The sequence below is a fragment of the Anastrepha obliqua genome, chromosome 4, assembly GCF_027943255.1.
Source record: "Anastrepha obliqua isolate idAnaObli1 chromosome 4, idAnaObli1_1.0, whole genome shotgun sequence".
In the NCBI taxonomy this organism is placed as follows: Eukaryota; Metazoa; Arthropoda; class Insecta; order Diptera; family Tephritidae; genus Anastrepha; species Anastrepha obliqua.
Genome location: NC_072895.1, coordinates 126175001 through 126199869, shown reverse-complemented (window position 1 = coordinate 126199869; position 24869 = coordinate 126175001). Strand labels below are relative to the sequence as shown.

The 24869-nt window shown below is 34.9% G+C and overlaps 2 protein-coding genes across 4 annotated transcripts in view; one reads left to right on the top strand and one right to left on the bottom strand.

Moving 5' to 3' along the window:
• LOC129245163 (transcription-associated protein 1) overlaps positions 1 to 24322 on the top strand; it is a 32501-nt gene extending 8179 nt beyond the window's left edge. The window contains exons 2-21 of one of the 3 annotated variants that reach the window (XM_054883183.1): positions 252 to 437; positions 524 to 718; positions 780 to 946; positions 1013 to 1109; positions 2029 to 2167; positions 2227 to 2599; positions 3333 to 3429; positions 6792 to 6941; positions 7002 to 7205; positions 7264 to 7881; positions 8512 to 9904; positions 9999 to 10294; positions 13979 to 15589; positions 15828 to 16128; positions 16199 to 16358; positions 16412 to 19187; positions 19415 to 19951; positions 20013 to 20141; positions 20944 to 22161; positions 23433 to 24322. In XM_054883183.1, the coding sequence (XP_054739158.1) occupies positions 252 to 437; positions 524 to 718; positions 780 to 946; positions 1013 to 1109; positions 2029 to 2167; positions 2227 to 2599; positions 3333 to 3429; positions 6792 to 6941; positions 7002 to 7205; positions 7264 to 7881; positions 8512 to 9904; positions 9999 to 10294; positions 13979 to 15589; positions 15828 to 16128; positions 16199 to 16358; positions 16412 to 19187; positions 19415 to 19951; positions 20013 to 20141; positions 20944 to 22161; positions 23433 to 24005 (11220 nt within the window). In that variant the 3' untranslated portion in view covers positions 24006 to 24322. Of the gene's footprint in view, positions 1 to 251; positions 438 to 523; positions 719 to 779; positions 950 to 1012; positions 1110 to 2028; positions 2168 to 2226; positions 2600 to 3332; positions 3430 to 6791; positions 6942 to 7001; positions 7206 to 7263; positions 7882 to 8511; positions 9905 to 9998; positions 10295 to 13978; positions 15590 to 15827; positions 16129 to 16198; positions 16359 to 16411; positions 19188 to 19414; positions 19952 to 20012; positions 20142 to 20943; positions 22162 to 23432 lie in introns of those variants that run through there. The other 2 variants (XM_054883182.1, XM_054883184.1) reach the window with 2 other exon arrangements.
• A 140-nt stretch (positions 24323 to 24462) lies between these two features.
• The window catches only part of LOC129245162 (transmembrane channel-like protein 7), a 3348-nt gene continuing 2941 nt past the window's right edge, over positions 24463 to 24869 (bottom strand). Inside the window, exon 3 of the mRNA XM_054883181.1 lies at positions 24463 to 24869. This exon is cut by the window's right edge and continues 1763 nt beyond it. Within this exon, the coding sequence (XP_054739156.1) occupies positions 24695 to 24869 (175 nt within the window). The 3' untranslated portion in view covers positions 24463 to 24694.

The following is a 24869-nucleotide window of genomic DNA, read 5'->3' as shown; positions in this document are numbered from 1 at the left end:
TTTTAGTTTCAGATGATTCTACGACGAATGCCGATTGGCACCGCAGAGCACCTCTCGAAAAACATATCTCCAAAAAAACTCTGCCATGGGCTTATTTGTCAATATTTTATTATTAATATTTTTTAAAAACTTATTGAAAAGATGTACAATAACATGCAACTGATTTTATTAAAGTATCTTAAGCCATATTTCTGTAAAAAATTAAAAAAAAGTGTTTTTTTTTAGCGCTAAACCCTTTAATTTAATTGCAGATACGAAAATTAATATTGGAAATGATTCATAGATTGCCTATTAGCGAAAACCTGCGTCAACATGTAAAGCCCATAATCTCAGTAATGCTTAAGATTCTTAGAAGCGACAACGAAGAAAACGTACTGGTTAGTCTAAGAATAATAATAGAATTACATAAACATTTCCGGCCGTCGTTTAACCCTGAGGTAAGTATTGTATTAAAAGAACTATTAAGATTATGTATATCAGATAGATATTTATGATGTGATGAAACAACTGTTATATTGTTCAGGTGCAACACTTTCTTCTATATGTAAAGGACATATACACGGAGTTGCCAAACCATATGAACAAAATATTTGAACAAAAGCAGCAACCGATGCGTGTAAAGGATCTTAAAGAACTAAATATTGACCACCTCTTATCTATAACTTATGCTCCCAGAATTATACATGTTGAAAGTCTGCAAGACTCGTCACCGCAAGTGGTAAGCTAAACTAAGATATTAAAATTTTGCAAATAAAAAACCAATGATGTAAAAAAATCAGTTTAATCTTTTACCTAAAGGGGTCTTGTCCTTAAGGGTATTACAAGAGCTGCCTATAATCGTGGTATTAATGTACCAGATATATAAGACTGCAGTTCATCAGGAAGTTTCTGAGTTTATTCCGTTAATTATGACCACAATCAACTTACAACCTTCTCCGCAGCAAAGGTGGTATATAAAGGTTTATAAATTTATATGAAGAAATATTTTTACTAATGCCATTTAAACACTCAGGAATTCTGCTGATCTTAATAAAGAGATATTCGTTGATTTTATGGGCGCCCAAGTAAAAACATTATCATTTTTAGCCTATATTGTTAGGATATTTCAGGTATGTACAAGATTATACAGGGTGTCTGGTGGTAGAATTAAAAATGTAAACTAAATTAAAAGTTTATTTCAATAACTATTACAAAGAAGACATGTGCGAATTGCTTTTTTAATTATTTCTTCTAAATGCTTATCGTTACGTCGGATACACTCTTCGAATCTGGACCCCGTGCTCCGTGTAACTCTTTGGAGAAATGATGTTAGGATGCAATTAACCTTGCGAACGATATTTTCTTTTAGTCCTGAGATAATAGCTGGGTTTGTTTTATAGATTTTACTTTTGTCACCGAAACGGCTTGCCAGTTTGTTAGGGAGGAAATTATGCAGTCCCCGAAAATTGCTTGCCCTCGACGATTTTCAAAAAAATATGGTCCAATTATTCCATTGCTTGAAATGCACACCAAACCTTCACTTTAGGACTATGAAGTGGCTGCTGATGTTTTAATAGTTAGCTTTGTTCTTTATGTGGCCAATACTGGTAATTTTGCTTTTTCAAATGAAAATAGACTTCATTACTCCAAAAGTTAGTGTTACAGTAACGAAATCGCTCCACATTGCCTCGCAGAAATATTCACGCAAATTATAATCGTTGGGCTTGACCGATTACACGATTTAAATTTTGAAGGCGTGAAGGCTAAGATCCTCATTTAACACGGCAACAAGTAAAAATCGAATATTGTAACGCGAACAAAATCTACGACGAACAGTTGCACACGAATAATAGGCATTGAAATACGTTTCGATTGCGACCGCTTGTTGTTCACCCCTCGACTGCCACCGCTCATACCTTTAGCGGTTAGAGAGAAACTTTAAATTTAAAACCTAATTCTGCCACCGGAAACCCTGTGTTAAATCATTTAATTATGCTTGTACCAACATAAAATAAAAAATAAATTAATTAAACTAATTAAAAATTTAAGGACTTAATACTTACACATTCAGCATCAGTTACAAATGGAATGCTTAGTCTAATGGAACTGTGCCCGAAAGAAGCTGCCCATTTAAGGAAAGAATTGCTGATAGCTGCCCGCCACATTTTCGCTACCGACTTGCGGCAAAGTAAAGTTTTTAATACTATTTACTTTATTCATTCAGATACAGAAGAGTTTCCTTTCTAGAATTCGTTCCTATAATAGAGAAGCTCTTCAATGAAGATCTATTAATTGGCAAAGGAGTGACTCTGGAGTCTATTCGACCGTTAGCATACTCGACTTTAGCGGATTTGGCGCACCATGTTCGGCAGAGTTTATCTCTGGACGTGCTTGAAAAAGCAGTTAATTTGTTTTCAAAAAACGTTCACGACGAGTCTCTTGCAACTGGTATACAAACCATGTCTTGCAAACTATTGCTAAACTTAGTGGACTGCATCAGGCAGCATAGTGAATTGGATGCTATTAAAGCAAGAAATATATTGGTTTCTTTGTTAAAAGTATTCGCATATAAATTCAAAACTATAGCAAAAATTCAGTTGCCTTCAATAATACAAAAGTGGTGAGTATATAAAAAATCCCCAACGACCCTGATAAATCAAAAATAAGCATTTATTTAGATACATACATAATAATTTATTTTTTTTCTACTCCTGTGTCCAGAACTTGTATGAAACAATAAATGTACAGTTTAATTTGCTCAACATTTTCATGGGTTATAGGCAATTTTCAATGCAATCATTTGTTTTTTTTTTCAGTTTAAGCACAATTCTTAGTTTTTTCTTGTATTTGTGTTTACTTCTTGATTTTGAGTATTTTTTCTAACTGGTGAATTGGTTTTCATATTGGTTTCACTTAAAATTTTAGATCGTTTAAAATTTTGTATGCTAATGAGCACGAATGGTTTTGTTTTATGTCATTATTTACGACAATATATAATATTGTAAAATAAATAAAAATATATGTAGTTTTCTATGTGAATCGCACATAAAAGTTTAGGCTTTACTATGTGCAAACTTTAACGATACGATCGAATTGAATACAAGTTTTTTAAGCTATGTAGTTTGCCAAGACAACGCAAATTTCGAGTCTTACGAACTTTCGTAGTTCTGTAAAAGTCGAACTGTAATGTTGAACTGCACTTGAGATAGGCCCGGACATAGAAAACATATTACACATTTTTAATCGTTTATTGCTATTTTTCATAAAAACAATTTAGAAAATGAAAGAAAAATTGTGAAAACTGTTTGAGAAAAACTCAACAAAAATAACATGTGATTTTTAATTTAAAATAGGAAGAGCCAGTCTTCTGCACCGGCAGCAAATTTGTCACCAGGTACTTCGAATACGTCCAACACCAACAGCTACAACGACTTTAAAGATGGAGTTGGGGTGAGTAAAATAATTTTACCAGCTAATATATAGTATATACATATATAGTTGCCGTTTTTTCTTGAGCGCACGTCACATAAAAAATTACTGAACCGATTTAGATGCGGTTTGGAACAGTTGTAGAAAAACACACATTTACAAGCACTTTATAATTTCTATGAAATTTAAAAATTAAAATTAATTAAAAATTTATAATTAATAAAAACATTTTTCTAAAGCGGTCGCCCCTCGGCAGGCAATGACAAACCTCCGAGTGTATTTCTGCCATGAAAAAGCTCCTCATAAAAATATCTGCCGTTCGGAGTCGGCTTGAAACTGTAGGTCCCTCCATTTGTGGAACAACATCAAGACGCACATCACAAATAGGAGGAGCTCGGCCAAACACCTAACAGGAGTGTACGCGCCAATTATTTATTTTATTTTTTATGAAATTTAAAATTTTCACTCAGATATAGTGCGCAACAAAGCTTTCCACTTGTGTTGCTATGTTCAATTGTGACATAGTCAAATTTACGTTTTTTTGTTACTTTGAACTACGGACGCAAAAAAAAAAAAATAAATAAATAAAAGTAAGGGGGCGTCCATAAATTACGTGAGATGTTTTTTTAAATTTTCTGTACCTCCCTCCCCCCCTGGTGAGATGTCGTGAGATTTTATTCAAGCCCCTCCCCCATCCCCCAATCTCACGTGAGATTTTTCAAAATGTGGGTTTCTTATGTAAACTCGTTGTATTGTTATTGTAAAAAGAAAAAAAAATTGCTTCGTGCTTTTATTTACGACTAGTTAAGACTAGTAATCAATTTTGCTGAGAGTTATAAGTGTAATAAAAAGTTAACAATAGAAGACTTAAATCGTAACTACTGCGATTAAAAAAAGAATATCTACTCTAATTCAGTCCATGGAGAATCATGCGCGGTTTCCAGAGAGACTATTGGGACCAACATGTCCATATGATTTCAACTTTGTTCTAATCTAGCCATTCTAAGCCGTTGACGCTTGCGCACACTAACTCATTAGCTCGTCTTGTGACAATCCGTGAGGGTCGCACTTTGCGGAACATACGCGCTTGCTTAGCTGGTCATTTGTCATTTGCACCTGAACTCATAGCTGGGTTAAAGCGGAGGGGAATAGAACAGTTCTCTTCTCCTTCTCCGCTTTTCCGTACACGACGAAGTGTATGTATCATACGATTGATGTTGTTGTTTATGTGTAAAGGGAAGCGCATCTATGCAAATGCTAAACTTGAAAATAGGAGCACCGACTATTATGTTGAGAAACATACAATAAATCAACCACGACTATGTAATGGCACTCGATTAACAGTTAAGAGATTGATGAATAACGTCATCGAAGCAACAATTTTGAATGGAAAATACTTTGGTGAAGACGTTTTAATACCGCGAATACCAATGATACCATCGGATATGCCGTTTGAATTCAAACGTCTTCAATTTCCTGTTCGCCTTGCATTCGCGATTACTAATGATAAGTCACAAGGCCAAACTGTATCAATTTGTGGTATTGATTTAGAATACCCATGTTTTTCTCATGGCCAACTTTATGTTTCATGCTCAAGAGTTGGTAAGCCAGCGGTATTGTTCATTTATTCAACAACGCATGGAAAAACGAAGAATATTGTATACCAAAGAGCATTACAATAAAAAAAGTAATAAAGTTAAACACATCAAACGTTTTTTAATTGCTACTACTATTCAAAACTTCTTTCATTACTATTCATGCGCGAGAATTTTTATAAAAAACACACAGTATTTTTCGGCTTAATTTAATTAATTAATCTAGATTTTTTTAAAGACCATCAGCGGAAAACAAATATGGTGGTTTGACAGTAGTAATGTATAATGGACCAAAATAGTATAATTTTTTTTTCTTTTAATCAGAAAAAATATTGAGTTATATTTGCCGAGACCCCCCTCTCACCTCCGTAAGATTAGATGAGATTTGACTCGACCCCCTCTCCCCTTAAACATCTCACGTAATTTATGGACGCCCACTAACGTGTACTCTCCTTTAAAAGGAACACATAAAAGACTGAACATTTTGCCGCTTATGTCGTGTATTTAATTCATATGTAGTGAGCAGAGCATAAATCCATGTCAGTTTTTAATAACATTTAATGAAATGATTTTGTGGATGAAAGTGTTGTAAGCTGTTCGCTTATGAAAGAATTTAAAGGTCTTTGGTAGGAGAAAAAAAAGTCTGCGTCCTGTTATGGGAGGGTTGTCCGTTCAAAAGAGAAACATTTAAAAAATACCTAAGGACTTTTGTGGTACTGAAAAAAGTGTATGTTAGGAGAGACGTCTTATATATGAAAGTGTTGTAAGCTGTTCGCTTATGAAAGAATTTAAAGGTCTTTGGTAGGAGAAAAAAGTGTCTGCGTCCTGTTATGGGAGGGTTGTCCGTTCAAAAGAGAAACATTTAAAAAATACCTAAGGACTTTTGTGGTACTGAAAAAAGTGTATGTTAGGAGAGACGTCTTATATATCGGGTATTCTTTTAGCTGTATGAGAACTGTCGATATCGACAACTATGGTTCGACAGCTGAGAATGACAGGAGGTGGTGACATTTCTGTCCAGTAAGGTTTGGCAAGTTATCGTGAATCGTTTAACACCAGAAGAAAGCTTCCAAATTGTGGAAACTTACTTTTAAAATAAATTTGTTCGCGAAGTTAATAGAGCACTGACGGCATCATCGGTCCTTATTTCTTTCGAAATTAGGGTGCCGAGCCATACTGATTGAATTTTTGTTTTCAAAAATTAATCAACTAGACATCGATTAACCAGCTAAATATTTAGTTCAAACAAGACGGCGCAATTTGCCATATATCGCGCTTAACATTCGATTATTGCAATATTCAAGCCACAATTGACGCCATATGTCCATACGTGAGTCAGAAATTGGACTAATCGAATGGGCCTGTAACTCGTAGCCGCGCCAAACATATACAGGTTATCATATTGAAATAATAAATGCCATGAAATTATTTACCAGATTATATAATAAAAAAAATCATTCCAACAATATTTCTGCTCTGAATTATCATTTAAGGTTCTCAAGTTCTTAAAAAAATACCCGATATAAAAATTTTAGCTTTTTTGCGTATGTTTGTGTACCGGTATACTGTAAAAATAGTCAACCGATTGAGTTAAAACTCACAGAACAAATTAAGTTTTCAGCTCATTATAATAAGATCTAAGAGTTTCCCGATAGGTGGCGCTATAGTCCAGATATCTTTGAAAAGCGTATTTATGGCCGAATTTGGCACAAATTCAAAATATATACATATATAGTTAAGAATAAATTTGAAGTAAGTAAATTTATTAATTTGTTTTTTGGCTTAAAGGAAAATGGATCAACAATGGATCAGGCAATGAAAATTAATATCGTAGGAAATCATTGGTTATGCCCTGCCAATATAGTGGAATATCGAGGTTTAGTAAAAACTTTGGTTGGTGGAGCTAAAACAATCACTTGGGGATTCATAAGTTCTAAAGTAAGGACGACAAAAAATGATATATATTTTAATACTAATGATATTTTGTGTTTTGTTAAGCCTATCTTTTCTGACATGAAAAATAATCAGGAAAAATTATTTGACTCAAGTGAATTAAAAATATATATTGATTTGGTGTATTGGGCAATGGAGGCTTTGGATATATACACAATAAGTACTGCTAACACCAATCAACAGAGAACATCAAACCAGGGACCAAGAACTAAAGAAGAAAAAGAAGTTCTGGAACACTTCAGCGGCATTGTAATACTTTGAATTAAAAATATTTATTTTTGTTTTAATATTTAGTTACTATTTTCAGTTTCTAATGATGCATCCTCAAAACTTCCAAGAGGTGTTTGCCACTACTATTGACTTTATGGTCGAAAGGATTTCTAAAAATACATCCCTCCAAGTAGTGGCAAATTCATTCCTCGCAAATCCAACAACGTCACCTCTTTTTGCAACAGTGCTCGTTGAATATTTATTAGGAAAAATGGATGAAATGGGTTCAAATATCGAACGCTCAAATCTATATTTGCGATTGTTTAAATTGGTATTTGGAAGTGTAAGTTTATTTCCGGTTGAAAACGAACAGATGCTTCGTCCGCATTTGCATAATATCGTCAATAGATCAATGGAACTGGCACTAACGGCTGAAGAACCATATAACTATTTTCTATTACTACGTGCCCTATTTAGATCAATCGGCGGAGGAAGCCATGATTTATTATATCAAGAATTTCTGCCACTATTACCGAATTTATTAGAAGGTTTGAATCGTTTGCAAAGTGGTTTTCACAAACAGCATATGAAAGATCTTTTTGTTGAACTCTGTTTGACTGTACCTGTTCGATTGTCTTCTTTGTTGCCATATTTACCAATGCTTATGGATCCCTTAGTCTCAGCTCTTAATGGATCAGCAACATTAATAAGCCAGGTAATTTTAACACAAACCAAAGCCGAATAATTCTCTTATCTCGATTAATGCTGGGACGCAATGTGTTCAATAGTACAATGCTAAGATGCCAAATTTTTTTTTCTGAGTTTTATACCATTTTATTGGTTTCTATTATCTTTTTAAGTATGTATTAGAAGTGTGTAGGAAAAAAATCTGGTATAGATATTTAAACTACATTATTTCAAGTCTATTAATTTAAATATTGTTTATAAATTCCACAGAAAAGTGGTTTTAGAAAATTGTTTTGGAATTAATGGTTAAAGATTTTTGTAGAAAATATTGTCTTGGGAACGCTTGTGAATCCATCCTTATTATTGTTATTGTCTTTCCAATTTAGCGAGTTTAAAGACAGTTTAATTAATGAATTAAGAATATATTCCTTGAGCAAATTTTAACTTAATATTTTTTCGAGCTTATTTCACCTGAATGATGACAAACAGACGGCAATACTAGCAGTCGCTATCGGCAGGCAATTCCAAACTTCCAATTGTATTTCCGGCATTCATCCATAATTTGGTTGGATGTGAAGCTCGTCCTAAGATTGAATGCGTCATTTTATTATCATGCATTAAAAATATTGAAAATACATACATGTATGCTTTCTTTTAGGGCTTGAGGACGTTAGAACTTTGCGTTGACAATCTGCAACCAGACTTCTTATATGATCATATTCAACCTGTTCGAGCATCATTAATGCAAGCACTTTGGCGAACGCTCCGAAATCAAGATAATGCCGCTCTTGTTGCTTTTCGTGTGCTGGGCAAGCTTGGAGGTGGGAATAGAAAAATGATGACTGAACCACAGACTTTACAGTTTAAAGAAAATGATGCGGTACCCACCGCCGTCGTTACATATTTTCAAGATCACGATAAACCAATTGATTTCCCTATTGAAAAAGCAATTGACACTGCTTTTACTGCACTTAGCTCTAATACGACAGATGCATTTTATAGGAGACAGAGTTGGGAAGCGATACGATGCTTTCTAGCCGCTTCTATTAATCTTGACGATGACAAATATACTTTACAGAAGTTGTTCATGCATAATAGTTTTACTGAAGGAAATATAATGATTTCTCCAATAATTCAAACTAAATTAGAAGAAGAGCATTCACGCAAAACACATCAGACAGCATTAACAGGAATGTTGGTGGCATCTGCAACAAAAGATCTTCGGGAGTCTGTTTTCCCGGTTATGGTTGCCGTTGTTCGCCACTACACTATGGTGGCAATAGCACAAGAAGCCGGTCCCTTTCCATATAAGCATTATCACAGCTCGCAAGGTGTTGATCCGCTTGTCTTAATCGACGCTCTAGCAGTATGCATGGGACATGAAGAGAAAGAATTATGCAAGCCCGGTCATCTCTGTATGGAACTAATTTTGGAAACAGCAAGTACAATAATGGGTACTAAAGAAAGAGCGTGTCGTCTGCCTTTGATTCAGTATCTTGTGGAAAAAATGACTGCACTTTGTTATGAGCGGCCGTGGTACGCGAAAGTGGGCGGATGCAAAGCTATACAATTTCTATATCAGCATGTGTCGTTAAAATCTTTGTATCAACACCTTTTCACATTTTTAAAGGCATTTCTATTTGTTTTGATGGATTTGGAATGTGAAGTTTCAAGCGGTGCTATCGACGTCGCTAAGACCAATCTTAGAAACATGCTCAAATTATGCATGGTGCCGCTAGAAAACGAAAACAATAATGAAGAAATAGTCACTTTTCAAAACAAAGCGATGTACGAAATTGTCCACGAGCTCGTTCGCCAAGTGACCAGCTCTAATGCTTTGGTTCGTGAGGAAGCAATGGGTTCTCTAAATTTCATTGCTAAACTACAAAAGAAAACTGTATATGAGATAATGGACCCACATAAAGAGGTTTTAGCTGATATAATACCTCCGAAAAAACACCTATTGAGGCATCAACCGACGAATGCTCAAATTGGCCTAATGGAAGGCAATACATTCTGCACTACCCTTGAGCCGAGGCTTTTTACGATAAGTATGTGCGAATTCCATGTTCAATTCAAAGCTAATTTACAATATAAGTATAACACAACGCAACACTTATTTCTAAATCTTTAATATCTTTTTAGGTCTTACCAACAATTACCACCGATTATTTTTTCATGAGCTGCTAACTCTGAGTGAAGCTGAAGATGCCACTCTAAATAAATTGGACTGTTACAAAAATGTTGCAAATCTCATACCACTGCGGAAGAGTGCTTTAAGGGCCTTAGCAGCTTGCCATTACATAACTGATAGCCAATGTAAGGAAAAAATTATCAATATTCTTTTTAAGGTGATGGAAAGCAACAAAGAGGAGTTGCAGGAAGCGGCTTTTAATTGCACCAAAGTGTTTATTTCTGGAATTCATATTGACAAGGAAAAGGTAATGAATGGCTTACTTAATGGCATTCACGGATGAAGTGTTTGTTGAAAAGTGCATTGTTGAAAAACTCAATTAGAAAAAAGCTTTTATTAGTAAATTAATGGCCCTTATTATGAGCAACATTCGATCTTCGACTGTAGTCGAAAGTGCTGATCGAACGAATTTTCATTTGGTATTATGGTGCTCATTCGTTGAAGAATAGGACTATTGTGAATTTCGATCGCTCGACGCATTTACAATAGCTAATTTTTTCTCAGCTGATACAGCAAATCAAAATAAAAGAAAAATCGATTGTGTTGAAATTCTTTGCTAACAACATTTTTAAAAGTTAAAAAAAGTATTTTTTGTGAAAATGAGTACAACGGAGTTGTGGTTCGACGATTTATCGGACGATGAAAGATTAGCGGAACTAGCTAGAAGTAGAAAACAGTTGAGGGGCGCATCCAACCTCTTAGAAATGGCTTCCACTGAGTACGCTTAGAATTTTCAAAATGTGTTGACGTACTTAATATTACAGAAATTTCCTTACAGAGTTTTAAAGAACTTTAGATTATCTAAAGAGGCGTTTATGAACCTACTGTCCAGTACAGAAAACCAGTTGCAGCAGTGCACCCGAGCCAAATCCATTCAAAATATTTTAAAGCTAGCCACAGTTCTGCGATTTTATGATCAGGGATCGTACCAATTGAGTATTGGCAATAAAGGTATGCTAGGACTTGCTCAAACCACTGTGTCTGTTGTGCTATCGGAAATTATAGATGATTATAGATTATATTTGCCAAAGATGGATACAATTTAGTAGTACAGAGGCTGATCTACAACAAAGAAAAGCACATTTTTATAGCAAATACAGCATAAGAGATGAAATCTCTTGAACATTATAGAAAAATAAGTATTAAGAAGAAACCTTTACGCCACAGTTTCTGTTTTATTTTTGTTATAAATTTTCTTTATTCAATTATTCGTCATTCGAAAAAAATATGTATTTCAGTTCCTCTACGTATTTCAGCCCATACCTGCCAAGGGAAAATAAAAATGTATTTCTATAAACATCACAAAAAAAACCATTATTAACCTTAATCCATTTTGTTGCCGTTCTAACTGGTGGTCCCAAGCAATTCAGCTCCGTTGTAAATTCCTCCCATTTTTTTGCTGCATGAACTTTGGTGCAAATCCCTTTTGCGAATTGTGGATTCTCTTCCATTAATGAAACTAGCCTTTCTAATTGCTGTTTGGTACTCACGACTTTCGACCTGCATAAAATTAGCAAAATTAGTATATATTTATTATTTTGTTACTATAAAACCATAAATAATCGAAAATAACTTACATTTTAATATAACAAATTTACCCACAATACGCAACACAATCGAAAGCAAAATTGTATTCGACTCTAAATTCGGTATTCAACGAAAATTTCGACAGGGATGCACCGCTCATAATACCAAATTGACATTCGATTTTCGATCTTCGACAACCAACGAATATCGAAGATCGAATCTAACTCATAATAGGGGCCAATTAATTTTATATACCGAATTTTTAGATGCCAAATATCTGGTTTTGTACTTTGTGAAATATGTATGTTTATTATTATTATTAACATATTAGATTTTAATGAAAACGGTTCGTTATAGAATTTTCAATATATTTTTATTAGTTATTCATTATTAGTTTCTTCATACAAATCAAGCTACAGCAATGAGATAAAATGTGTTGGACTTATCGAAAGCTTTCTACGTAGATATTGAAAACGGAGTTATTATTTGTGTGACCGATATTTTTTAGTAACGTTTCGAGATTAACGCTCTAAGCCCAGAAAAATTAAACAAGGTGCGCCTTTTCTAACTTGGATTTAACTTTTACATTTCTAAAGCACTAACTAGCTTAAGTTGCTTTATCTCATATACAATTGGATACACGCCCATATTATCGATCAGTCCATAAGTTCGTGCGTATTTTACCCATAATTTCACTTTTGTACGTTTTCGCATACAAAAAATTATTCGCGGAATATAACGGAACTATTTATATTTTCTTTGATATATTGTGCATTGAACAAGTGATTTTAATCGCGGATAGAAGCACGTGTTGTTAAAAAATAAAATGGAATCTTCGAACGCGTATAAGAGGCATATTTTGTATTTTTTTTATAAAAGTGGTAAAAATGCAACAACTGCAAGTGCAGAAATAAACACTGTTCACGGAGAGTATACCGGGAGTGTAAGGACTGCGCAAAAGTGGTTTTCAAAATTCCGAAGTGGTAACTACGACGTAGAGGATGCCCCGCGCGCTGGTCGTCCTGAAGTCTTTAACTCTGATGTCTTGCTCGAACTCGTGGAAGCTGAGCCAAATTGAGCTCAGAGGTTAAATTCGACGCATGGAATAGTTCACAGGCACCTGGTTCAGTTGGGAAAGGTTTCAAAGCTTGGAAAATGGGTTCCGCATAGACTTTCCGTCGCCAACCTTCAGCAGAGAGTGAATGTGTGTTCTCAGCTGCTGCAACGGCTTGAAAATGAAAGTTTTTTGAGCCGTATCGTTACTGGTGATGAAAACTGGATCCTTTACTATAATCCTGTTCACAAACGCCAATGGTTAGATAAAGATGAATGAAACACCAGAACCGACCCCTAGAGATGGCCTTTACCCCAAGAAATTTGGTAGGATATGGCTGGTATTGTTTATTATGAACTTCTGGAACCAAACCATACGATAACTGCTGATTATTATTCCCATTAGCTATCAAACCTGATTGAGGCACTTAAAAAATTGACCGTCTTTAGTGAATAGACGCCAAGTTTTGTTTCACCACGGCAACGCAAGACCTCATATCGCAAGGCAAACCATAGGCAAGTTGAATGAGCTCGGATGGGAGCTAATGCCGCATGCACCATACTCTCCGGATATTGCACCTTGTGATTATCACCTTTTCCGTGGACTTCAATCACATATGAGTAACAAGAACTACTCCTCAAAAGAAGCTGTAAAAAGGGATATCGAAGCGTATTTTGGCTCCAAGGACAACAAATTTTTTGAGCAGGGAATTATAAATTTGCCTAAACGTTTGGAAGACATTGTAAATAATGAAGGAAAATATATTATTGATTAATAAGTACTTTAAACATCCTTTTTTATTAATTTTAAAACCACCTTTAAAAACGCACGAACTTATGGACTGACCTGATATATAATGAACTGATTATTTACTGCATAGAGCCTTACCATCTCCGCTGTTAAATGCATGGGGAATCTATTTTCGAAATAGTCTAGCTGACCTAGGCAATAAAGTTTATCTTCTCTTTACATACAATCATTAATCGGCACGTTTTACGATAGCAGGGACTAGTACTTAGTTAACGAAGATCCAGTAAGACATATGCATTTCATATGTACATATAATCCTAATTAAGGAGCATTGAATAAAGTTTGGCTAGTAGTTCCTGTCTAATTTTATCATTGTCCAGAAAATGTCTTCGGTATCACTCTAGCTACGTATTTACATATGAAATTGCGAATTTCCTGGGTTTACTTGTAGATAGTCCCTATGATAATAATAGCCGGAATCGCCGATTTGCTTCGATATATTTCGTACTACAGAATGTTTGTATTGCAATTCTCTAAAACTTGACAAACTTTACAATATAAGATTTTCTGTAAATATTTAAATAATACATTTTTAAACAGGTTCATGCTGGAATGCGGCCGTTACTGTTAACATTGGGCGATCATCGGAATCTTTCTTTAACAGCAACGAAGAGACTTTCGTACTTCACACAGCTATTCCCTCAAATGTTTAATGAAAAACTAAGTGAACAAATTTTACAACATTGTCAGAAGATTTTAGAAATGTCTATTTCTTCGCACAAATCAAGTACGAATCAAGGGGGCAATTTTTTTACGATTGCCAAACGTGATGAATATGAACAAAAAGTTGTAACTCTAATTGAAATGTTTCATCAAATAACAGCAGCGTCGCCAAAATATATCGACAGTCTCTGTCAGCTGGTCTTGAAAACTGAAAAAAGCTTAATGATCGAATCATCAAGCCCGTATCGTGAACCTCTCGTGAAATTTTTACTTCGGTTTCCTGCCGAGACCGTGGATCTGTTCGTTTCTGATGGTATAATTGTAAATGCCCAATGGAATAGGTTTTTCTTATATTTATTAAATCACAAATGTGGACAACCATTTCGCACTGTTATTAAGACACATAAATGCAATGCCTTAGTTAAGCTTATAAACGGAACATTAAACTCGAACCCGCAATTTGAGCAATCACAGAAATATGAAGCTCAACATCAGGCAGTGCTGCTAGTGTATACAATTATGGAAATGGACGATCAGTGGATTCCTACACAAACGGACATTGTATTAGCCTTAAAAAAGTTATGGGAGACAAGTTTGTATAGTACATGCAAAGACAATGTTACCTGTGATTTGTGGCATTTAGTTGGGAAAATATTGCTACTGTATTTTTCCCACAATACCAATGATATTGATTTACTTTTTCAACTTCTACGAGCGCTTTGTTTACATTTCATACCGGACTTCCATTTTCTACGGGAATTTTTACAAAATACTGTAGCTCAAAGCTATACTGTTCACTGGAAAAGAAAAGCGTTTTTCCACTTTGTTGATAAATTTAATGGTACTACTCTCTCAGAAGATCTTAAAGCAAAAATTATAACAGCCGTGCTTATTCCTTGCTTCATCGTAAGCTTTGATAAAGGGGAAGGAAATAAATTGATAGGGGCACCCCCAGCATCATATACCGATGATGAAAACAATGTTGTATCTGTTTTCATCAGCAAAGTATTTGACCCCGACAAACCGTATGCGAATGAAGATGCAGTTAGAATTGCATTACTGCAATTTGCTTGTTTGCTTGTGGAAAGAGCTTCACAGCACATCCATGACGGTGATGCTAATAATAAGCGACAGGGCAACAAGCTTCGCCGTCTAATGACATTTGCATGGCCTTGCTTGCTTAGTAAGAGTTCAGTGGATCCAACAGCTCGATATCACGGACACCTTCTACTAGCTCATATAATTGCTCGATTGGCTATACACAAAAAGATTGTACTTCAAGTGTTTCTTTCGTTGCTCAAGGGGCATGCCCTTGAAGCTAGACCAGTTGTTCGTCAAGCACTTGATGTCTTAACACCGGCGATGCCATTACGAATGGAAGACGGAAATACTATGCTGACTCATTGGACAAAAAAAATTATTGTCGAAGAAGGGCACTTAATGCAACAACTATATCATATTCTTCAATTGATTGTACGCCATTATAAGGTAAAAACCAGCATAAGCTAAATATATTTAACTCATATTTATAAAACCAGTCGGAAATTCATTTCATTCAGCATATTCCATACGTTCTCTACCTCAAATGTTCTAAAAAATGTAATTCTAAAATTGAAAGAAATCTCTGTATATGAGAGAAAATATTTCTTATCCTTAATCTAACCAATGTAAACAGTAAAAAATAATACCTAGTATTCATATTTTTATGTGCTATATATGTACATAGGTATATTATCCCGTACGTCATCATTTAGTACAGCATCTCATTAATTATATGCAACGCCTTGGGTTTCCTCCCACTGCGTCAATGGAACATAGAAAACTTGCTGTTGATATCGCTGACGTAATAATCAAATGGGAGGGACAGCGTATCAAAGACGAAGAGAAGGAAACAAAAGTGGAGGATATAAATCTAGATGGTGGAGGTGCAGTATGTGACAGTACTAATAAACGATCGTCTGATGAAGTGAGCGCACAACGCAAGAAAGCCATCACATCCGATGGTCAAAGGAATCTAATCGGCCAATGTAATATAATTATTTAAATTTTATTAATAAATGTTTGTCCTGTTATAGCTCACACTGCCATTTATAACAGGTACATCTGGAATTAATCAAAGTCAGAAAATGGACGAAGCTTTCCGATCGATAGAAAAAACCCATTGTGATACAGTACTTAATTTTCTAATACGTCTTGCATGTCAAGTAAACGATAATCAGCCCGCAGTTATTTCGCCTGGCGAGGGATTGTCGCGCAAGTAAGCCAATATTTGTTTCCCATTCACATTATATTTATTTATATATTTTTTAGATGCATAATGCTATTAAAGTCGGCAATGCAAAATAAATGGCCCCAACCGTTCGAACTTAAACTAAATTGGCTGGATAAAGTGTTTATGACTATTGAAACTCCAACACCAAATCTGAGTAACATTTGCACTGGATTGGACTTTGTTACGTTTTTAACAACGATTTTGCCGGCTGATCAATTGCTATCAACCATAAGACCAATTCAAAAAGGGCTTTCAAGCTGTATAATACACCAGAATACACGAATTGTTCGTCTTATGCATGCTTTTCTGACAAGACTTATGACAATTTTTCCACCAGATATCAATCATAAACACGAAGATCTTGATATACTATATAGTGCTATAAGCAAAATGATCTCGGATAATTTGACCTTATATGAAAAAAGCCCTCAACCCAATCCCCCGTCACTGTTTGGAACGCTAATGATATTAAAGGCCTGTTCTTCCAACAATTCAAGTTATATAGACAGACTTATGTTACAATTTATAAGAGTGTTAAATAGGCTGACAAAGGATCACTTAAATACACAAGGTAATGGTCAACCTATTGCTTCCAGTACGGACAGCAGTCATATATCTTTGGAGTTGCTCGTCCTTTCTTTAGACTTGATAAAAAATCGAATAATCATTATGGGAGTTGAAGTGCGCAAATTATTCATTGGAAATATTCTTGTAAATCTGATTGAAAAAAGCTTAGACGTCAAAGTCTTAAAATCGATAATAAAAATGCTCGATGAATGGATAAGAGCGAAAGAACAAAATCCAATAATGCAAATACCTTCAATACGAGAAAAGTCTATTTTATTGGTGAAACTTATGCAGTATTTAGAGAAAAAGTTTTCAGACGAAACGGAATTAAATATACAATTCTTAGAGATCGTAAACTACATATACCGAGACGAATATTATAAGCAAACTGAACTGACAGCTAAACTTGAAGGTGCTTTTCTAACTGGTCTGCGATGTCAAGATCCACAGATAAGATCCAAGTTCTTTGAGATTTTAGATGCATCAATGAGAAGGAGGCTTCACGATCGCCTTCTTTACATTATCTGTTCACAGGCTTGGGACTCAATTGGCACACATTATTGGATAAAACAGTGCATTGAGCTTTTAGTTCTGACCACTAACACAATGACCCAAATTCAAAATTCAAGTGAAGCGCATAAGGTACCAAGTATCAAATCAGTAATCAATCTCGCTGAAGGCCAGGATAAAAGTAGCTTCGTAATATATACGTCTTCTCATACTGAATGCTTTGAGGCAATGCAAGTCGAAGACAAGGAAGATGTTTTTGATAATGATCTTGAAACAAATTGGAGTGTGAATCGCAATCATGAGAATGACAAAGAATTACCGAAGCGTAAATTACAACTTCTAATAAATAAACAAATTGAATTTTTAGAAGCTAATCGTAAAATTAATACGGAACAGTTAATTATAGCTATTGCACAACTTTGCCACATGGATATAGAACTAGCAGAAAATGTGTGGTTAATAATTTTTCCAAGGCTTTGGGCAATTTTCGATGAGGAACAGCAGCATTTAATTGCGAGAGAACTCGTTCCATTCCTCTCTTCCGGTAGCAACGTGGTGCAAAAGGACTGCTTTCCTAGTGCACTTAACACCTTTGTAGAAAGTCTAATGCAATGTGAACCTCCGATATATATTCCACCATATTTAATGACATATCTAGGTAGAGCTCATAATCTCTGGCATCGAATGACTTTAGTACTGGAAGAACTTCACCATGGAACTAGAAAAATATCTCTCGATAATTCCGAACCGGATCAACAAGAGCAATTCTCTGCAATGAAAAAAAATTTAGTATATGATTCCCTCTCTCAAATGTATGCTACCATGCATGAAGAGGATCTTTGGGCTGGTTTGTGGTTGAAGTATGCACATTATCCAGAAACTAATATTGCTATAGCCTACGAGCAGATGGGATTTTTCGAGGAAGCTCAGGGAGCTTACGACTTGGCAATGTCAAAGTTCAAACATGATCAAGCCAATGGACTGATTAACACAGATGTTAACAGTGAATTGCTTCTCTGGGAAAACCAATGGATTCGTTGTGCAAAAGAGCTGAATCAGTGGGATATTTTATTGGATTACGCCCAAACAAATAAGGAAAAAAACATGTTTCTTATACTTGAAAGTGCATGGCGAGTGCCGGACTGGAATTTAATGAAAACTGCTATATCCAAAACAGAGCAATCTTTTGCAAAACAATTTGGTTATAAAATTCATTTATATAAAGGTTTTCTGGCTATATTACATCAGGAAGATCGTCAACTCTTGAACGTTGAGAGACATATTGAAAATGCATCTGCATCATGCATGAAAGAATGGCGAAAGTTGCCTCCTATTGTTTCACATATACATTTACAATATCTACAGGCGGCTCAACAAATAATGGAATTACATGAGGCAAGCACCATACATCAGGGCTTAATTCAATCACGTAATACCTCTATCCACGATATGAAAGCTATTGTGAAAACGTGGCGGAATCGTCTGCCTGTGGTTGCAGACGATTTATCACATTGGAGTGATATATTTACATGGCGACAGCATCATTATCAAATAATCACTCAGCACCTTGAGCAACAATCGGACCAGGGTAATACCATGCTTGGGGTCCATGCCTCCGCTCAAGCAATAATTTATTTTGGAAAAATCGCAAGAAAACATAACTTAACTGGAGTTTGTCAGGAAACTTTATCGCGAATATACACTATACCCTCAGTGCCAATTGTGGACTGTTTTCAGGTAAGCATAATAAGGAAAATTTATTTCACTATAAACCAAGAAATGTAGAACATAGCATAAGAAAATTTTATCAAATTTATTCGTCACTTATTACAATATTTGATATGTTGTGCAGCTTTCAGCAAAAATAGCGATTGAAGCCATCAATGGTCTAAACACATACATATTTTTCGAAACTACTATTTTACAAAATGAATTTCAAGAGTCGTTTATTAATTTATTTTTAGAAAATACGACAACAAGTGAAATGTTATTTGCAAATGGCCGCTTCTTCGGGGAAAACTGAACTAAATGAAGCGCTTGAAGTAATTGAGTCTACCAATTTAAAATATTTCACAGGAGAAATGAATGCGGAATTCTACGCTCTGAAAGGACTACTTTTAGCACAAATCGGGCGTTCCGAAGAAGCAGGTAAAGCATTCAGCGCAGCAGTGCAACTTCATGATGGGCTAACGAAAGCTTGGGCCATGTGGGGTGATTATATGGAACAAATGTTTCTTAAAGATAGACAAATGGTTTTGGCGGTTAGTGCCATAACTTGCTATTTGCATGCTTGCCGACACCAAAATGAAAGCAAAACGAGAAAATATCTGGCAAAAGTTTTGTGGTTTCTGTCCTACGAGAATGCAAGTGGCACTCTTATGAGTACTTTAGAAAAATACGTGGTCGGTGTACCACCGCCGTATTGGCTCCCTTGGATACCGCAACTACTTTGCTGCTTGGTGCAATATGAAAGCAATGTTATTTTGAATCTTTTGAGTCATGTAAGATTTAATTGTGAACAGTTTTTCGTTGGTTGCTATCGAAATATGAATTTATTTGCAGGTAGGACGTTTATTTCCTCAAGCCGTGTACTTTCCTATTCGTACTTTATATCTAACATTAAAAATCGAGCAAAGGGAGAAACATAAAACAGCTGAGCAAGCCGGTTTTATTGGAAAACTTCAAACACCGGTATGGCTTAGTGAAATTATATACAAAACATATACATGTGTACTTGGTGGGATTCTGTTGAGTGTCGAAGTATGAATGATATGTTGTATTGTTAAAAGTGCTTAATTTGGATATATTATCTTTTATTACACTTACGAGTATTTGGGTATGTATTTCTATGATACACACATTATGGATGTCACGCCTCTTAAAATTTAATGACATGTCTCTGCTTTTGAAAACATCAGTATTATTAACTGGCTTCCTATAAATAAATGGCTTTGTTGGAAGTGTTTTTGCTCAGTTTATATACCAACTCAGGTTATTACAATATAAAATATAGTTCAATAAATCTTCTCGCTTTTGTTGTTGATTTAACGTCATAAAACATAAACCCATAAATTTTTTTGGGGAATGCTTCTGAAGTGATACATTCGACTTGTTCGAATAATCTAGAATCGACTGTTGGAGGGAGGAACGTAAATATTCTCGTATATTATGTTACATATGCTAACCTTAAACGGCATATCGTGAAAAGCTCATGCGATATGGCATTTTTTTGATGAGCAAGACTATATATAAATCAATTCTATTCATTTACAATAAAAGATTTCCCTTTCCAATTTTTCCTTATCGGATACAAGCAAATGGTTAGCATGTATCACAATATTTGCTCCGATTACCTAAATGTGTATACCAAAATTTATTTAGCAAGCATTTATGTATATATAATTGCAAAATTTTTCAATTTGTAAAAAGTATCGTAAATATATGTATGTATGTATATGTATAACTATAGTTAACAAATTTCACATATCTTTAGGTGCTCGACAGCCAAAATACTGGTCAAACAATCAATACACAAACGAGTACCGGGTCAACTGTTAATCCAATCAAAGCAACACCTTCAATGTGGCGTTGTTCTAAAGTAATGCATGTGCAACGGGAAATCCATCCAACAATTCTCAGCTCCTTAGAGGGAATCGTGGATCAGATGGTTTGGTTCAGAGAAAGCTGGACCGAGGAAGTGCTAAGGCAATTACGACAAGGCTTAATTAAGTGCTATGCAATTGCATTTGAAAATAGAAGCGCTGTAAACGACGCTACAATTACACCGCACACTCTACACTTTGTTAAGAAATTAGGATCTACATTTGGCATTGGCATCGAGAATATACCGGGATCCGTGGCAGCCTCTGCCTCGAATTCAGCAGCATCTGAGTCTATAGCTCGTAGGGCTCAAGTTACCTTCCAAGATCCAGTGTTTCAAAAAATGAAAGAACAATTTACCAATGATTTCGACTTTTCTAAGCCCGGAGCTATGAAATTGCATAATCTCATTTCTAAATTGAAAACATGGATAAAAGCTTTAGAGGCTAAAGTGAAAAAGCTTCCAACCTCATTTCTTATTGAAGACAAATGTAGGTTTTTGTCAAACTTCAGCCAAAAGACAGCCGAAGTTGAGCTGCCTGGAGAATTACTATTGCCATCCTCTTCTCATTATCATATACGTATCGCAAGGTTTATGCCACGCGTGGAAATAGTTCAAAAAAACAACACGGCAGCAAGACGATTATATATTCGTGGAACTAATGGAAAGATTTATCCATACTTAGTCGTTATAGACACAGGACTCGGCGATGCCCGAAGAGAAGAACGCGTTTTGCAATTAATGCGAATGCTTAACTATTATTTGGAGAAGCAAAAGGAGACTGCCAGACGTTTTCTGAATATGACGATTCCCAGAGTAGTTCCGATATCTCCACAAATGCGCTTAGCTGAAGATAACCCAACAAGTATTTCCTTAAAAGAGATTTACAAAAAATGTTGTTTGAAGTTAAAAATAGATCATGACCTTCCAATCGTCAAGTATTACGATCGCCTCTCGGAAGTTCAGTCACGAGGGACTCAAACCACCCATACAGTTCTGTGTGATATATTTTGTGAAGTTCAGACTACCATGATTCAAAGTTCGTTGTTTAAAAAGTGGGCTCTTAATAGATTTATTTCTTCCACTGACTTTTGGCAGTTCAGAAAAATGGTAAAGTACATCATTTCAAATAAATTGCTAACCTCACGTTCAAATAATTTATTTAAAAAAACATACTAAATATTATGAAACATAACATTTTATGATCTCATTCTGAAATACTTATAGATAATTTTATTTCATATAGAGCTTTGAAAGTGGCAGAGCTGGGTTGCGATCATCCTTTTAGGAAATAAATTACTTTCAATTAGAAATTACAAGGCATTGCAATTAGTAGTCAATCCGTTCAGTCCACAGCAAAGGAATTCATTCCTTCTTTGATTCCTCAAAAAGTTATTCGTTTTCTTAAATTCCATCACAAGGAATTGCATTTTCAATTCCATTTACGATTCTGTTAGTTATTATTATTTGATATTTTTTTTTGTTAATTTCACAATTTAAAAAACCAATATTTCTTTCCAACTATTGTTCTTCTATTAACTTTGACAGGATATGAGGAGCAAACTTTTGAAAAATTGCATTCAATGTTTAATTTTAATCTTTCACCACAACAAAAACTTCACATATCACATTCGTGAATAAACTTTTAGTTTCTCAGTACGTTCACAATTCATTTGAAGACTTGGGAAAAAATGTATTACATTTTCAATTCCTTTCAAAGAAGATTTACAAAAAATACGTCTAAGTTACTGTGGACGGAACGGATTGAATACGAATTACAACTACTAAGGAATGTAATTGTAATATCATATAATAGCATTTACCCATTTCATATTGTCCGTGCAAGAAACACAATTTGATAGAAAGTTTATTCTAATAGCGGTGGCCCCTTTGCAGATAATGGCAAACCTCCGAGTGCATTTCGATTATGAAAAAGATCCTCATAAAAGAACCATTTGCCGTAGGCCCCTTCATTTGAGGAACAACAACAAGACGCATGCCACAAATAGGAGAAGCAGCTCGACCAAACACCCAAAAAGGGTGTAAGTGCCTGAGATATATGTATATATCATATATATATTTCAGTTTTTGTTAGTTGAGAATTTTGTTTATATTATACTTTGTGCTATCTATGCGCTCAAGGTGATATCAAGGACATGAATGTTTTAAAATTTCATAAATATCGAACACAGTTTTTATAAGATGATTCTAAATATTATTCATGTTGACCAAATAACTCTTTGTTTCTCAACAGTTGCCACGAAAATTTTCTTTTGTAAACTTTCGGATTTAATATGTATGTGCCGTCTATTATTAGTATTGTTAAACAACTTAAATTCTGCAAGACAAACTTTTATAACAATGTTTTTCTCTCGTTTTAGTTAACTCTGCAGTTGGCACTTGCATTCTTATGTGAACACGCCCTTCACTTGACAAGATTGAATGCGGATATGATGTATATTCACCAAGACTCCGGTTTAATGAATGTTTCATATTATAAATTTGATATCAATGACGAAAAGGAAGAGCTTGACTGCAATCGGCCCGTGCCGTTCCGTCTTACACCAAACATTGCTGAGTTTGTAACCAATATTGGAATAACTGGCCCTATGTCTGCTGCAATAGTGGCCACTGCACGTTGCTTTGTGCAGCCGAATTATAAACTTTGTTCAATTCTGAAGGCCATTCTCAGAGACGAGATAATTGCTATACAGAAGAAACGCATTCGAGATAATAAACTTGTGGAGCCAATAGCGGATTCCGCCATTGATATGAACGCTATGGACAACACCATCAGTTTGATCAATAAGGCTGTCGCGGTTATAATGTCACGACTGAATTCCATTTCTTACTTTGATAACACAGAATCCAAAAAAGTGTCCATTTTGATACAATCTGCAATTAACCCGGACAATTTATGCCGCATGGACCCAGCATGGCATCCCTGGTTATAAAGTTACAAACCTCTGTATTTTTCACTATTTGTGGTTATGTTTAAGGACTTTCTATAAGTAATTAATTAAAAAAAATATATGTTCATCTTGCTTTTTAATAATCAATAGATTTCTTTAGGTTACTTAATTTTTCAAAAATATTTCTTTAGCAATTTTGTCTAGAATTTCCCAATCGGATAAGCAGCAGCTCCCAAATCATTCCCACCTATACCTTTTTCGTCTATTAGACTGCAAGTATTTTTCCGCACGGAGTAACATCATTTGACGTGTAAATAGCTGCAAAATAAATGTTTCTCTCAAGTGTTCGGATTTCACAAGTTAGATCTTAATTTTTGCTGTATACCTTTAAACAAAGTGTTTAATACACTTTGCGATTGAACTTTTTCTGTTTGAGAGTGTAGAGATTCTTCAGTATATGGTATAGTAATTTTTATTATCATTCAAAAGGCAATAAAGGTTTCTCGGTAATGGTTCTTTATTTTTTAATCATTTGTTTTCTGTAAGTATTTATGAATATTTTAAGGTTTCTGACTGCTGGAGATCTTCTAAAATATTTCCTACCTTCAATTTATCCTAAATTAGTGGTAATAATTTAACATTAAAACACGCATTTTCTCATTAGAGATGTACAGGCAGTCTTTATACCTTTATGTGTAAATATATATTTGAAGTGAGTTTATTATATAGTTTTACTCCTGCGATTCTTGATGAGTCAATAAAAGACGAGTTAATAGAAATTTTTTGTCATGTCCTTCTAATACTAATTGGTTTTTCAAAACTTCAACCATATTTTTGTTGGCATCAGAGACCGCATAAAAATAATAAAGTAATAAAGTTAAAACAAAAAAACAAGGAATTACAAAT